The following is a 17,724-nucleotide window of genomic DNA, read 5'->3' as shown; positions in this document are numbered from 1 at the left end:
TGTCATTTTGTTTATTTTCTTTGGTTACATCTTCTGACATCAGACTCGGACTTTTCTTGAACTGAATTTTAATGTGCGTATTGTTATGCGTTTACTTTTCTACATTGGCTAGAGGTATAGGGGGAGGGTTGAGATCTCATAAACATGTTTAACCCCGCCGCATTTTTGCGCCTGTCCCAAGTCAGGAGCCTCTAGCCTTTGTCAGTCTTGTATTATTTTTAATTTTAGTTTCTTGTGTACAATTTGGAGTTTAGTATGGCGTTCATTATCACTGAACTAGTATATATATTTGTTTAGGGGCCAGCTGAAGGACGCCTCCGGGTGCGGGAATTTTTTCGCTGCATTGAAGACCTGTTGGTGACCTTCTGCTGTTGTCTGTTCTATGGTCGGGTTGTTGTCTCTTTGACACATTCCCCATTTCCATTCTCAATTTTAAATAGTCTCTGTGTTGCTGGTATACGTTTAACTGAAGAAATTTAGCATCAATATTAAAAAAAAAATCCAGTGCGATATGAAAATCAGTAAACTTTCCGGGTTTACTTGGACTTCTTCCCAGACACTGCAGTCCAATCACATGTATATGTGTGTTCTAATTTCATTGTGAAATAGGTATTGCGAGTGTGTCATTGTCATAATTTGGTTATTTTCCAAAAGAAATACCAGTAAAAATAAGAACTCACATTTCTTGTTCTCCTTCTCCATGAAAGACAACTTATGGTATTATTATGTTTTCACAACAGAGAGTGTAGATAAGGTGAGATTACTCATAAAACACCTGTGACTGGTTTTTGTCCCTATTTCAGAGATTTGTTTGGCAATAATACATAAAAATAATGACATTATGTATGTAAAAAGGTCTTAAGTTAATGCATTGCTTATGATGAATGGGTTTTAATTAAATTTAAATTATTCAGAAATTTATCAAAATATAGGAAAGTTTGGTGCAAGTTTCAATGTCTTGCAATAATTTGCCAAAATTGGAATTTTGATTTTTTTGACAATATTCATTGGTCTATTCACTGATGCTTATTTATCATGTTTATGAAAAAGTAAATGCAACTTTGGGAGATCGATGGACTCAAACTTTCTTCAAAATTCATTGTGGCCTACAAAGGCCTTCTTTAATACCCCCACGTAATAATCGTTCGAGACAAGTCTTTCCTGACATGGTTTATTTTTGTCTATCCAGGTTATTTTTTCCAAAAATATATTTAAATGACCAGTAGTAATATTAAAAATCAGAATTTATTGAGTTGAAACTATACACATTTTTCACTAGCATTTTAATGATTTTTAGGCATTTATGCAAATGAGGTTGTTTCTAAACATAGACACGATGCAATAAGGTCTAAGATACATTTTAACTTTTCCTTCATATATAAGATTTCAATAATTTAAAAATAGTTCAAAAGTTCCGACATGCCATTTGGACAATATTTTCTGGCATACTGGCCCTTAATAAGTAATTCATGAGAACGTCTGATTTACGTTTATATCCACACAAGAAAAAATAACCAACATTATTTTGAAACAATGCAAAAGGGTCGATGTTTCTGTCATAAAACGTCTATATTTTTTCTTAAGCGTTATTCAAACTTAGCATTTTTTTAATACATATACCTACCACCATACAAGCCTTACATCAATTAGTTATATTCGGCTTCAGTGCTATAAAGACAAAACATTTTTTTAGTCTGAGGAGGATTACTATCATATCGTTTGTATTTGGCTTGGTAGTATCTATGACATATAAAGAAATTTATACATTCATGACGAAGAAAGCTGTTCTTTGTATTTTCTTAAATATTGAAATAATTTTAAGTCGATCTTGCGGATTACCGTTTCTAAAATTGAAAATTAGGCAACATATTATACATGAAATCATGTGACATAAATGCTAATATAAGCTATAAGTATGAACCATCTGTTCTTCGATCGAGAACTCCTCTCATTGCTTTCAAAACTTCTGAAGTTACTGACCAAACTTTCAAACAGAAAAACTTTACATGAGTCCTTTATGTAATTTTCTATTTTTTGCTACTGTAATTCCTAGTTGATTTAATATTAATTGAAGATGCTTTTTTTATTAGTTTTGCTCAGGTATGATGAAAAAATATGCTGCTATAATTGATTATAGTTAAAGGAAATAATTACCACAAAATCGTAGAACGCTGAAATTTGTGCATTACCTTGAATATTTAAACGAGACGTTTGAAAAACAAACTAGATAATGTAAGCAATCCAGTTTTTGCAGGATCCTGTACAATAGATTTTGATTCATTTCTTTACCCCTGTTTTTTCCTCTTCTATATTTTTGTACATTTTTTAAATAGTAAAAATGTGCGTGATGATTAACGTAATCTTCAATGCAATTTCAATGGCTTAAATACGTAAACATTTATCATTTTATACTGGTTTTGTAAAAATAAGATTCGATTGACTCAGTCTGATTTAAAATCATATGATGCTTCAAATTAAAAAAAAGTTGAATATGTTTTATACACTTGAATAACTAAGTTTTACCATACAACACGTGTACAAGAACTTTCATTAATAGAAAATCCTTAATCTTATCAAAATCTTCATAAATGTACTGCTATTGAATTATTGTCTTCCAGTACTCTTATTCATTGATAACTTTTCCGTATGCAGTGACTTACCCCCGAGACCTCTTGTGAGTACTTCGTCAACCATACAGCGAAAGTGCGAGGAAAAAAACTTTGATGAAAGAAAGGTAAACATACGTGGAAGTCAGAGAGTGTTTATTGTGTTATTCTGAAAGAAAAAAATTAATACACCAAATCATTATAACAACTGTTGTAATAAATAGAAACGCATTCACGTGCTCTATGATTATGTGTTGATTGTTTATTCAGGTAATAAACTTCGGCAATAAAGTACGACAGTTAATTAGCAGGGAAAGTTTTTACTGAATGAAATATTTCTTGTCGATTATATGGATTTGTAATAATTGTAAAAAAAATCGTGCATGAATGCCTTAATTTAGCATATTATATATACATGCATTGGTTCAACTTTTTTCTGGAATCTCGTGTCTTATCACTTTAACAAGACATTGTTAAGAAAAGTCCCGAGGTCAGGTTGATCTGATTTAAGGTAGTTCTGAAGATCGAACAAAAGATGACAGTATTTATTCCGAAATGTTGTGAATATATAACATTACGTTTGGAAAAAAAATATCATAAAAAGTCCATTTTACAAAGCTTGTTTTCAAGCTACAGGTAGTGCGAGATTCTATTTTTTCATGAAGACAATATAGAAAAAAACTTGTTCACTACATATTTTTCTTGTACCTGTACCTTGAAAACAAGCTTCATTTTAGGTAACTATTTACTACTGCTCTCATGTTCTACGTGCCTGTAGAAGTTTCTCAAGTGCAACGTTTTGAATTCCCAAATGAGAAACAATAGCCATCATCATCCTGGTCAAATCGATAATAAGATACTATCTTTGAATTAAGATAATACTGTGCAATTTCTTCGTATCTGTCCTAGATAATCGCGTGCTATCAACTTAATTTTGTATCGTGTGATTTAGATTTGCCACACTTCCGTCTTGCTATATGATAAAATATAGGCATTTTAACTAAATCTTCAAAGGTTAAACAAGGAAAAGAAAAGTAGTGTAAATAAATAGTCTTCTGCATCAAAAATACATGAACACTATTTAAAACATATCACTCTGTTTCTTTAAACAGATTTTGCATATCATAAAGACATCCAATTTTTTATTTTTGTTTAATTTTTTTTGTAATCGGCACTGTAACAAAGAGAACAACAACCATAGTAGTTAACACATACAGTTTTTACCAATATGGATCTGAATTATGCTGCTTTGTTCGAAGAATATCATTTTAATCAACTAGAACTGTCAAAAGATGGAAAATCATACAACTTTGAAATTTTCGTCGCCTCAACACTCCTCATCATATCTGTTCACAACTTTTAAGACTGTTGGAGTTTGATACAATATTAATCTTGAACGATGCTTCTCTTTACGAGTTGCATAGAATTACTCTCAAAATGTGAACCAAACACACGCACATCGGTAAAAAGGTTAGATACAATTTTCCAGAGAATTGCCTATTATAACTGAACAAAATATAATGGGTTTGGAATCTTAAAATGTACGCTTTTATTATGTTCTGTTTCAGCAATGTTCACATTGGAATGTACAGATACGACTTGTATCGAAGGGGATAATTTAGAACTGAAATTCTCACTTTTTTCGGATAAAATTGATGTTAGATGGTTTAAAGACGGAAATGAAGTAGAACGAAATGATAATATATTATTTGACCGGGATGGAAGAGATCATACTTTAACAGTTCCACATGCAAGTATGAGTGATGCTGGACATTATAGTATTACGGCAGGGAACGTGCAAAAACAAGTTAAAGTAATTGTTAAAGGTAACGTTATCAAATTTGTTTTTTAACATTCTGAATTTAAAACAAATCTGTCGATGTTTGCTGTTTTCTGTATACGTAGGCAATATTAGTAATTTGCACAATTTGTCGTTTATTTTCCTTTTATGTTCTATACAGATATAAAAGGTATACCTCGATTTATTCGATCATTTCAATTATACTTCCACAGAGAGTTTGTATATCACTTCCATGCAAAAGAAAGTCTAAAGATACCAAAGGGACATTCAAATTCATGAGTCGAAAATAAACTGACAACGCCATGGCAAAAAGAAAGAAAAAGACCAAAACATCAAACAACAGTATACAAAACACAACATAGAAAACTAAAGACTAAGCAACACGAACCCTTCCAAAGAAACCGGTGGACAAACGAAATACAAAAAGTGGGTATAAAGTTTTTAAGTATATATCTCTTAAGTCTAGTAACGTTCTGAGGTCTTTTTTTAACTAAATGTTCATAAATGAATTTAAACCCTTTATATTTCAAAAGCATTGTTTATACGTTCCCTGAAGAATGAAATGATAATGGAGGGCTTAGAAGTAAGTTTTGACTGTGAAGCAGAACAATCGTATACAGCAGTATGGTATAAAGACGGTCATGAAGTTAAATCTTCGTCCAATATTAAAATAGCGACGATGCAAAATGGAAAAGTTCACAAGTTAAATATTCTAATGACGACTATCGAAGATAAAGGAAAATATGAGATAAAGATGAAAGATATATTAAATGGTGCAGTTCTTGACGTAAAAGGTAATTTAATAATAAATACATACAAACAATATTCCGTTCTACGATTGCTTAAAATATATATATATATATATGTTGCTATATCTCTTTTTTAAAGTTTGCATTCATAGCATATGCCATTATAACACAATCGTATACAAGTTTTGGTGTTTATGTGAGTATGACTGCAATTGGCAAGTTTTAATATTGAAATGCAATTTATTTGAATGCACGCAAGTTAAAAAGGGGGCTTTTGATTTTATCTAATACTTATTTTTGAAATACAACGTTTGATTTGATAGTGTTTTCCTGTGAAATACATGAAGATTATGACCAGATCACAGGTAGGGTGATCATTCAGAAGTTTGGAGCATCTTTCCAATAAATGCGGTCTCCATGGCTTTTTTCTATTATTATTTTGTAATACAAGAATATTCAAACTCATATGTCGAAGAGAAAATTGATAAAGCACGTCAAAAGGAAAACACCACTAAAAAAAACCAACAGTCAACAAAACATGGAAAACTAAACACTGAGCAACACGAACCTACAAAAATAGGTGGTGTCTTTAATAAATGTACAAATCTTTTCATGTAGTTTTCATTGTTATTCAACGCACACTAATTATCTAAGAGACCTGGGACGATCTCATTTCATAAAGGATCGCTTTTTCTACATAAGGAAATGCCTGTAACAAGTCAGGAATATGACAGTTGTTTTCCATTCGTTTGATGTGTTTGAGCTTTTGATTTTGCCATTTGATAAGGGACTTTCCGATTCGAATTTTCCTCGGAGATCGGTATTTTTGTTATTTTATTTTTGTTTACTTATATTACCTCGATCTTATTAACCCGGTGTAGGTCTTTAAGTTGAGGTTCAATTTACTAAAAGTTATTCGGGGACGACTAATAAGACACGCCCCCTTGAAAACAGGGGGTACATAATAGGATTGAAAAAAAGGTAAGAAGAATACCATCATTTACAATTTCAAAGAAAAAAAAGTGCATTTGATTGATCATTCCAAAATAAAAATCAGACGGTATTAGAGTGGAAATTCAAACCTTTACGACACCTTTGGGAAATAATATACACAATAAAAACATATCGTATTAACTTACATGTTCAAATGGCCATCATTGCCTCATTTTTTTAATTTTCGTATACCGTGGATAGAAAATAGGGAAGGGGGGATAAATAGCTGACCTAATAATATAGTTCAAGGTTCGATCTTATTCTTGAAAGGTTTATTTTTGCGCGTCTTTGAGATTGATTTTTTATCAGATGTTGAAGCCCTATGGGGTCATAATTAAATCGTTAAACAAGTATCAGGGTGTTTTTTTTTGTCTTAATTTGTCTAAGCCAAAAATACAAGAAATGGATAAAAGACTCTTAAAGACATTTTAGATATCTATTTCTTTTTCTTTATCTATTATAGTTTACAGTTTATATAATGTATATTCAGATATACTTAATACTAGAATTACAAATAGGAGTCGACTACCCATCTCTATTGACACAAACCCTTCTAAAAAATGGACCGCCATAGGATTATTTTTTTCTAAGGCGAGCTTTGTATCAAAGTTTGTCAATCTAGCTGGTTATACTATTGACATATCTGTTGAAGTGCAAAGTCAATTCATCGCTGGTCTATATGACCCCATGAGCAATGTTAAATCAGTTCATGGTGATCTCAATAAAGTCATGAGTGAAACCGGCGCTATCTTAGGATGCTTACTTAGTGAGACTACCTCCTTCAGCTGCATCATTCAGACAACAATTTCTTCGAGTTTCACTCATAATTGTACGTCTGGATGAATGCTCATATCGCCAAATCTCAACCTAGATCAACTTTGGAATATGGATGGAAAATGGGGAATAGCTCCATAGATCCTGTTTATTTTGAAAGTCCAATGTCCTCTGACTTTTTACAGGACTTTGTTTGTACATGCAAAGACAAAACTAGTTATAGCAAATATTGCGTCTGCTAAGAACCGAATTTGTCATGCACAAACATTTGTTGTTGTCAGTGCAGTGGTGATTGTAGAAACTAGCTTACTAATCAGACTGTTTCAGAAGATTGTTACGATAAGGATGATGATTGAATTATTTATCTCAATGCCCAATATGTCATGTTTTCTGCAGCTAGCGGACTCCAAATTGACGTGTTTGGGGAGCTCTCTCGCTCTAAAAAAGACAAACCAAACAATCAAATCTGCCAGTGGTCTCAATTGGTGCGCTTTCAAACCAATTGGGGATATTTTTGTATCGAATATTTAGGAAGTATAACATACCATGACATCGACATATTTTTTTGTTAGTAAAAAAAAAATGTATACCGTTACCTTTTCAGATGAACGTGCATATTGATGTCTAGTGTTAGTGTAATATATACCTAGATAGCTCATAATTTTTAGTAATATCCCTATGAATATATATCGGGCTTTATAATCGGTTTGGATCAAGTCTGCTATATATTCCATTGTTTTTGTTGATTTTTATTAAAAGGGGACACACTTTTTCAATTTACTTTTACTCTTGAACTGATTGACCTAGTTACATAAAAAAGCATCATATACTATCGTGTTCATGCTGACATTTATGTATCAAGTCTATTTTGTATAGTTCCAACATTCCTTTATGTTTAGATAACAAATAATGAATTTCATCACTTTTTCATTGAATCATGGACCGGATGTTAACTTTACAGTACTAATTTCGTCTTTGTTCTTAATGGGATCTTAACAAAACTTTCCCAAAAATGTCTTTATATGTTGTCATATACTATTGCGTGGCTAAATATTAAATATCAATATTTTTTGACGATAATTTTCGTACATAAAGATAATGTTTTTCATTTTCTTACATGTTGGAAGCAAGGCGTCATGTGAATCTTATAGTGTTATATGACTTTTGTCCACTTTTGATAAAAATGGAAATAACTATATATTTGAGATCAAAATGCTATTTTTCAAATGACACAAAAAACGTAAATGATATTGATAATATGAGGATTGAAAATGTTCAAACTGGACAAGACAAGTCAAATGAAAATGGGTCCTTAGGAGCCACTCCTATTCCTGCCATTATAAAAAGTTCAAATGTCTTGAAAATGGTTGACATCCCCATAACTTAACCATATATTTTATGTAAAGAAGAATTCTTAGATATATAAGGTAAGTCAAAAGGGTTCATCCCCGTCCTGACATTTGGAAATGTTCAAATTACCTTGATCCTCACCCTCACCATAAACCATACAATTTCTTGTTTTTCATATCATAATGAAATGAATGAAATATAATGTGTTTTCTATAAGGGCCACTACCTTCCCCTTATTTAAAAATGTTAACGCTATCTCAAAATGAATGAGATTCCCAACCCTAAATCATAAAAGTTTTTGTTTGAAAAAGCATTTATTGATATATAGGTGAGTCTCCAGGATCATTCCAAGCCCTCTGTCATTTAAAAAGTTTCATATATCTTGTAAATGGTTACATAAACATAAACCATATATTTTTCGTGTTTGACATACTTAGTTGCATTGAATGCTAAAAAGAGTAAGTCCTCAGGGTCATCCCCACCATTTTCATATGAGAATGTCCAGTCGTTTTTAACAACAATTTAACATTCATCATTTAGTTTTACATTTAAATCTAGAATTGGTTTATTTTTTACGAAAAATATTTTACACGGCATATAGCTTTAGATAAGTTCAAAACAAAACAAACAAAAATGAAGCTAATATATTCGACAATTCCGTGGTAAATAAATCGTATGTTCTCTTAGAGTTCAAGATAGAATAGAGAAGGGAAACGGGGAATATGTGAAAGGGACAACAACCCTACCAAAGAGCAGAAAGCAGCTCAAGGCCACCAATGTGTCTTCAACGCAGCGAGAAAATCCCGCACCTGGAGGCGGACTTCAGCTAGCCCCTAAACAAGAATGTATACTAGTTCAGTGAAATGAACGCAACACTAAACTTAGAAACATACACATAATCTAAATTGATAACAACACGAGACTAACATAGGCTAGAGGTTGCTGACTTTTGTCAGGAGCAAAATTACGGTGGGGTTAAACATGTTTTTTTGGATCTCAACCCTCCTCTATAACTCTTGCCAATTCGAAGTAAACAAACACACATAAAAAAGCACGGTAAAACTCAGTTTAAAAAGAAGTTCCAGTCCAATGTTAAAACAGGTAACAGAAGAAACTAATCAAATTGATAATGTTCAACATAAATTAACAAAGGACTACTATCAGTAACTGACATGTAAGCTCCAGACCTCAATTGAACCGATCAAAAGATTATGTCTGCATCATATGGAAATCAATCACAATCCCTCCCTAAAGGGGTTAAGTATCATGCCATCATAAATTATACGAGAAATACATAACCCGTATCATGCCAACAACTTGTATGAGAAAAAATGTGTTTATTTCTGATGCAAAGACCGTATGAGCGAACCAATATTCATTCAAAATAAAATACCATTTTTAATGACTTGACAAAAGTATCGTAACTATATCCCTTGTGAATAAGTCTGTTTAAAGGTTTGGTAAGCGTTTGATGTGAATGATTACATTCTTGTGCTTTTTATAGAATACTACCATACAGTGTGGGATGTAAAACACCTAAACGTGTAAACTGTGTGCAAGTTGATTTATATTTACGAACGATATCCTTGTACTGATGATAAAAATTAGTAAAAGATTTGACAAGTTTGTGATATCGAAAACCCAGGTGTAAGTGAAGAACGGGCTTCTGTTTTATCGTTATCGTGGAATAAACTTTTTGAGAAAGGATGGAATGTATGACTCATATCATGATATGTACAACCTTCTTCTTAAAGGTTCTTCCTGGTGTAACCCTTGATGACTTTTTGTGCGAGGTACTGGAATTGTATCATGATAGGTTGAAATTTCTCTGATTGAATTATATTCCAATTTATATTATTATTTTGATGTTTTATCAGAATATTCGCTAAAAGATCCGATGATTGATAACCTGTTGAAGTATATTTACCTGTGGTCATAGGTGATTGACTATGACATAGGGATACAAAAGGATATTTTTCTTTTTTTTTCTGTTCTGAATAGCTCAAAATAGCCATTCATGTTCCTTAGGAGTCTCTATGTATTATTATTTCAAACAGACTATAATCAATTGATATTGATTACCTGAATTAGATTAGACCGACAATTACCGAGTTTATGTAATATACATTTGTAAACGAATATTAACCAGGATATTTTCTAAAGTCTTTTATGATCAGTTCAGATCAAAAAGACGATTCACTTCAAAATACGTTTATTAGTAAGAGATACCGACAGCTAAAATAAGTTAGTTTCGCTAAATAAATAAAGTAATTACAACGTCTTTAAAGCCCACTGCCGTTTCTGTTGTTCGAATGAACAAAATGAGTGTTGGATGCACATATATTGACAACAATGTGTGTGCAAAACAAACAGACATAATAGGTAAAATGTCAAAAATTGGGGTACGGCATTCAACATTGTTTTATAATCTTAATCACTTTACAAACAAACAACTATGTCAACAAAGAAAAAACAAAACGGCATGTAGACATTCCATAGACAAAGCACATAAGTTATAAGTAAAAATGAAGGACAAGAATAAAAAAAATGACCATAGCACAAAAACACAATGGCGGCATGTATAAATACCGAGTCGAACCAAAATGATATAACAAAAAATGGACAAAACAGTAAAGGTTACAATTATTCAACAATATTGTAAAACACAATTAACATGATAAACAACGTCAGTACCTAGAGTCTATACTTCAAGACCATCATGTATTATTTGTGAAGTTGATACGGAATATTTATCAACAAGGTCTTGGGATATTCCGATGAATTTTTTTGTAGAAAAAGGACGAGACGTTCTTTGACATAACCCTGGTTCATCAACTTTCTGCTCAGACACTGGTGAAGTTTTATAAAGTCTATTGCTGCTATGGTGGGGGAAATTTATATTTTCAAAATTAAAATCGACCGTTTGTCAAAGATTCTGGTACTGAGATGAGCGTTTATGTCAAATTCAAGGTATAAGTCTTAAAATGAGCCAGAGGAAGCCGTTACTGTTGTTTCTTTAATTTCTAGTTCTGGAGGATATATCAATCATGTTAATGGAAACCGATTAGAAAAGATTGGATTGTTAATGGAAAGAACATCATCAATATATCTGAATGTGAAATCAAATAATCTGGCTTCTTTGATCTTCCTATTTTTGACAAGTGTCTGAAGGAACTCCGACTATGAAAATAAGAAGAGGTCGGCAAGGAGAGGCGCACAGTTTGTTCCCATAGGAATGCCGACAATTTTTAAAAAAAGTCTACCTCCAAATTCAACAAATATGTTGTCAATAACATGAATAAGAAACTCCAGCATACTGATCACTTGTTACACCGTGTATTATGTTTCACCTTTTTGTTCACTTTGTGGATTATTTCTTTTAGATGATTTGGGAATGGTGGTATAAAGATTTTGATAGAAATAATTTTAGAGAAAGATCGAGATATAAAAGTATCAAGAAGTTCTTTAGGGTATTTTAGAATCCGCATATGGTAAATAGCAATACGCGAGTAAACTGGTTCACAGTATTTCTGAAGACCTTTCACGGCGGACATAATTTTTGTTAATATTATGGACAATTCGTTTGTACAACATGCAGATGAGCCGGCAACGTACCGTCATGTGTACAGAATTTTGTGAAGCTTAGGTATCCAGTACAAACAAGGAAATTTTGATAGCTTGTTCATATGTTGTACTGTTACACCACTGTCCCAGGTTTGGGTAGGGTTGGGCGCCCGCTAATATGTGAAACCCCGCCACATTTTGTATGTGCCTGTCCACAGTCAGGAGCCTGTAATTCAGTGGTTGTCGTTTGTTGCTGAATATCATATTTGTATTTCGTTCATCGCTTTTTTACATAAATCAGGCCGTTGGTTTTCTCGTTTGAATTGTTTTACATTTGTCATTTCGGGGCCTTTTATAGCTGACTATGCGGTATGTGTTTTGCTCATTGCTGAAGCCGCATGGTGACCTATAGTTGTTAACTATGTTATTGGTCTTTGGAAAGTTGTCTCATTGGCAATTATACCACATCTTCTTATTTTAATAAGTTCTTAGATTTACTGTTCAATGTAATGTTCATTGAAGCCATAAAGGACTTAGGATTCGCCAAAATCCCATTCTTTTCAAATGATATGTTTTTGGATGTGGGATTACCTGAGTGCTCATTTATTCTTTATTCTTTAACAAGACACTCGTACATGTCGTAGTAGTACAATTTACATACAAAAACAATATTATTTGAAGCTTTGTTCGTAGGAACAACAAAATATTTATTGTGAAGAGATGATAGACATTTCACAGATTCTTCGTTTCTGAATACGGACTGTGGTCGATTATTTACACAGTTTTTCAACTTTTGGATTCGACGTTTTACCAGAGACCTGATAGCTTTAACCCATTCTGACAAAGTGTTCAGTTCTACTTCTTCTCGTTTAGTTCATGCGGAGTCCAGACCTGGGGTAATTAAAAATGTAATTGCAATTAGTTGTACAATTTTTAAAGTAATTCAATGTAATGTGTATTTGAACATATTTTCAATTACATGTAATTGAAAGTAATTAATAACATTGCCTTTTGCCATGTAATTATGAATCACATTTCAATTACTTTCAATTACATTCATATATTTGCTGGGACATTTTAAACATTTTTGGCTTTTCTGACGCAATCACACATCATGCACTTTTAAATTGTATTTTTTCTACAATTAGATTGCACTTAGTACTTTTTTTAAACTTTAAAAACATTTTAATGTGTTGAAAAAATATTAAACATTCCTAATACATTGTAATACTTCATCAATCATTAGAGCATTAATATAATCTTTAATATTTGTATTTAGTTCATTAATATTTTTTTACACATGCATACATAAAAATCTAAAAATTAAAAACAATACCAATTTATTGACATGATTGGCATATAATTTGTAAATGTGTTGTTCTAACAATTAACAATAATCTAAGCCTCAGGATATTTCTTTCACTTAATTAATTTTAAAGTATAAGAATGTCCCTTGATTAAAATGCCAAAGGCAATTTTTATTTTTAACCATAACCATCATATTTATATGTTAAAATCTGTTCAGATAGGTATTATTTAAACAATTTCTGAATTTTGTTAAATATGGCAGTCAAAAACGTACAAGGATGGAGTCCAATATACTTGACAATTTTGACTACATAAAAGACAAGTTTGGAAATGAAATAAAAGCAAAATGCTATCATTGCTCTTCTGTAAAAAATGGAAGTTTGAAAGTTACCTTAAATTTTCTGACTCACATATCATGATGAGGTAAATAAGAAAACTTTAAAAAAAAATCTCAGTTTACAATTTTAGTAGAAACTTGAAATTTTAAGAAAAACATATTTAAGAAAAATATATTCAATTTGTATCTATATGATATATAATTTTCTCTAATTCTATGACAATTTATCCCTTTCTGCACCCATTGTATAAAAAAATTTAATCAACGTGTGGCTGCCGGTGATCTCAGAAGATGATTGGATGAGTTTAAGGGTCATAACCTTTATCAGCTCACTGGATGAATCAAAAAATTCTAACAGGTGTTAAAGAAATTGACAACTTTGTGGAATGTGGAAGGCACTCGAATGGGATTTTCGTTTAACAAAAAATGAAAATTTATTTTTTAATCATTAGAGAAACAGATTCTTACATGGTTACTCGTAGATTATCGAATTTATCCAATCTCGATAGTTAAATTATAAATTTTAAAGTCCTCGCCGAGGCTCGGACTTTAAAATTGATAATTTAACTATCTCGATTGGATAAATCCGATAATCCACTGGTATCAATGTAAGAATCTATATTTATCAAAATAAATGTTTCCATAAAAATAAGAAATGTAATAAAATAATCAGTATTGAAAAGAAGCTTGTACAAATATTTTCACTGTTAAATAGTCCATGTTTGGAAGTTTTATTCCAGCGTGTTGTCATTTTTATGATTTTATCCTATATGATATAGCTCTGACATGTCATTGGCCAAAAGTAATTGAATTGTAATTAATTACATTTGAAAATCAATGTAATTGTGATGTTATTAATTACATTTAAAAATCAGTGTATTTGAAATGTAATTAATTACTTTGGCATGTAATTGACCCCAGGTCTGGCGGAGTCCTCAATGGAATCCATAATTATTTTGAAGTTCTGGTTCCAATGGATGTTTTGGGGTTCTCTGAACTTAGGACCATGATATATCACCTTCGATTTCATGTATTCCGAAAGTGTAAACAGAACCTGATCCACACGTGGCACCTGTCGTTTTATTCAATTCGGAGATAAGTCTCATTCGCTTATTTATCAAACGAGGAGAAGCAGGCGGGATTGTGATTTTTTGTAAAATCGATACGCGATAACGATCAACTAACCCATGATGTCGTTCATAAAACTTTAAATATGATGACCTCAACTTTAAAACTAGGGCCTCTTGATACAATATATTCCATGTAAGCAGCAATCCCCTATCTAATAAATTATAGCAGGTAACACAAGCACTGGAATAAAGATAAAGATACAAAAATAATTGTGGAAATCGCAGGAATTCCTAACGGAAAGAGAACGGATGTGTCGATAAGGTAGGATTCTACTGCTGTGCATGCACTACCCGTCATGATTTGCAATAGAACACAAGCGGTAAATTTACAAATCAGACGAATATTTTCGTATTTCAATATATAAACCTTCGTTTCTATGTTTATTGATAAAAAGACACTTCAGATATAGTAACATATAACAATTATTTTATTGTGATATGTAAAATAGAAACCTCGCGTGGAGTTGTGATTAAGTAGCGTATGCAACATATTTTCTTCAAATATGGTATGCAATACACTTCTGAATAAATCCAACATATCGGCTCTTTAAATGTAACTGTTGAATAAACATTCTCATGTTCCCTTTAGTAATTCCAATACTCAATGAACAAGCTTTGAAAATTGTACCTCCTATTCATTGACAGCACTCTGCGTATTATTTAAAGTATTAATTAAATATAGAAGGCAAGCACATCTTTCTTTGCATATTGCGATTTTTTTGGACAACTGTACATGTACAAGAATCAATGACTGCTATCCATTCTTTCCATCACAATGTACATTCATAGCAGTATAGAATGATGACATAATTTGCATTTCGTTAAATGGAAAATCATATACATTATAAACTTATTTATTGAAGCTAATGCTTATTGAATGTTTTATTAGCAATATTATTCTTTTTACTTGAAATTCGATAAAAAGCATAGTTTTTATAAACTATTTTATTTAACTGTTGATGAACATATGATAAGTAATATTTGTTCTATAAAGCTGAAATATGAACAGAATAACGACATAATTTGCTTGTCGTTAAATGGAAGATTTTATACATTATAAATTAATTATTGAAGCTAATGCCTATTGAATGGGTTTAATTAGCAATATTATTCTTTTTACTTGAAATTCGTTAAGAAGCATATTTTATATAAACTATATTATTCAACTGTTGATGAACTTATGATAAGTAATATCCTTTGTTCAATAAAGCTGAAATGTGGGTTTTGTCTTTTTATGACACAAAGGTAAGAACATTTCATGTTATTTGATTCTTGTGTAATAACTATATTTATTCATCAATTATATTTTACCTTGATTGAACGAAATTTGAACTGTTAAACGTTCTACAATGTAACGACTCTGCAAAACGAAAAAGAATCGATGATAAGCATTCAAATCATATTTGAAATAGCCCCATGTTAGGTAAGAGCATTACAGATCTTCGCATTGTGTTGTTTTCTCTTTTAAATGACACTCTACTAGCCTGGCTAATATCTTTCTATCAAGCAAGGTAAGCAAATCAATTATTTATAACAAAAATTCTGTTGCACAACTTCCAGCGTGCAATATTGTTTTATATTTTTTTTATCCGGAGGTGACTTTTCAATTTTTAATGTTTAGTCTAAATTCTTTTCTTCAATTTCAATAAGGCTGTAATATCGCTTTTTTGTTTAATGACTTACAATTTGGCACATATTTAAGCACGCTCAAATTCATGCAACAATTTTTTTCTCGCATTTAAATAATATGAACAATTTAAAACAGAAAACAAGCATGTATACAAACTTGTATTATATATACAGAAATGCCAGATGCTGTAAAAAAGATGTCTATGCATGACAGAAGTATGTTTTTGAAGGCAGCTAAAACTGGTATCGCTGTAAGATATTACATTAGAATAATGATTGTTGGAGAAAATGGAGTTGGTAAAACGTGTCTATTAAGACGACTGCTGAATGAAGACATACAAAATGTTGAAAGCACTGATGGAATTAATATTCAAGTAAGAAGATGCAAAATTGACTTACAGACAAAAGAATGGACAATTGCTTCAGGTAATCTTGTATTATGAGTGACATTTGTATCACCTTTGTTTTAGTATCAATATATTAAGCATATACGAAGCCCACATAGATCATATACAAGTTTGATATAAGTAATCTGAATACTTTTCGTAGAAAACACTTTCTGACTGTCGATGAAAATGACGCTTTGTGTGTCATTATTTTTATCAATCGTTGTATGTAAATTTAAGACGTACTATAAACATGAATGTGGTTTACTGTACTTTCAATATAAGATGCTCTTTTTACGTAAACTCACTAAATTTTGCATATATGTTGCTATATATTCTTCTTTCAAAATTGTATAACTGGTCCTGTAAAGTACAATCATTCACAAATTATGTTGTCTCAACTAACAACTCATATATTGTGTAATTGTACTAAGATTAAGGTATCTTTGTCAAAATGGATCAAAACAGATGGCAGTTGACCTAGGGTATGGAGACAACTCTTACAAATGCATTGCAAGTCATTTGTGTGTTTTAATATTGCAGTTATTGAAACAATGACTTAGCATTTATGTAACATATTGATTGTTCATACTTGGTTACGAGAATGAGTAAGAATTTAGGAATATTGGACAGGTTTAACTCTAATAGGCATTAAATTTAGGCGTTTCATTCATTTTAACAAAATGTTCAAAAATCACATGCTGACAAAGATAGAAGGTTATCATTGATATACTAAAGGCTTCTAAAAAGAAATCTGTTGTTAGGGTGTTATGGATCAACTCTAATCATAATATAAATCAAATGTTGAACGGTTGGGAAAAGTAGAATTCAGAAAAAATTGATTGAACAGTGAAGGTATAAAGTTTTTGCGCGAAGGGCTGTACTTAACAGTCTGTCTATTGTTTTCAAACACACATACAGTCACAATATTCTAGAGAATTTAATCTGAACAGCCTTGGGAGTACAAGATAATGCTAACAGATTACATACATTAGCACAAAGAAAGTACTTAAATAGTAAATGGTTGTCTGTTTAGGTTTGGAACCATTGAATGTGCCGTCTATTGATTGAATCATTGACCGGTGGACTGTTGTTTT

General features: G+C 31.5%; 1 protein-coding gene across 2 annotated transcripts in view; it reads left to right on the top strand.

Annotated features, from left to right (window-relative positions):
• LOC127729668 (uncharacterized) overlaps positions 1–17,724 on the top strand; it is a 246,127-nt gene that overhangs the window by 60,011 nt on the left and 168,392 nt on the right. For both annotated transcript variants that reach the window (XM_052237522.1, XM_052237521.1), the window contains 3 exons: positions 4,175–4,432; positions 4,941–5,201; positions 16,416–16,667. In XM_052237522.1, coding sequence (XP_052093482.1) covers positions 4,175–4,432; positions 4,941–5,201; positions 16,416–16,667 — 771 coding nt within the window. The remainder of the gene's footprint in view (positions 1–4,174; positions 4,433–4,940; positions 5,202–16,415; positions 16,668–17,724) is intronic.

This window comes from Mytilus californianus, unplaced genomic scaffold, assembly GCF_021869535.1.
Source record: "Mytilus californianus isolate M0D057914Y unplaced genomic scaffold, xbMytCali1.0.p SCAF_2, whole genome shotgun sequence".
NCBI classification, from domain to species: Eukaryota; Metazoa; Mollusca; class Bivalvia; order Mytilida; family Mytilidae; genus Mytilus; species Mytilus californianus.
This window is presented reverse-complemented; position numbering and strand designations above follow the sequence as displayed.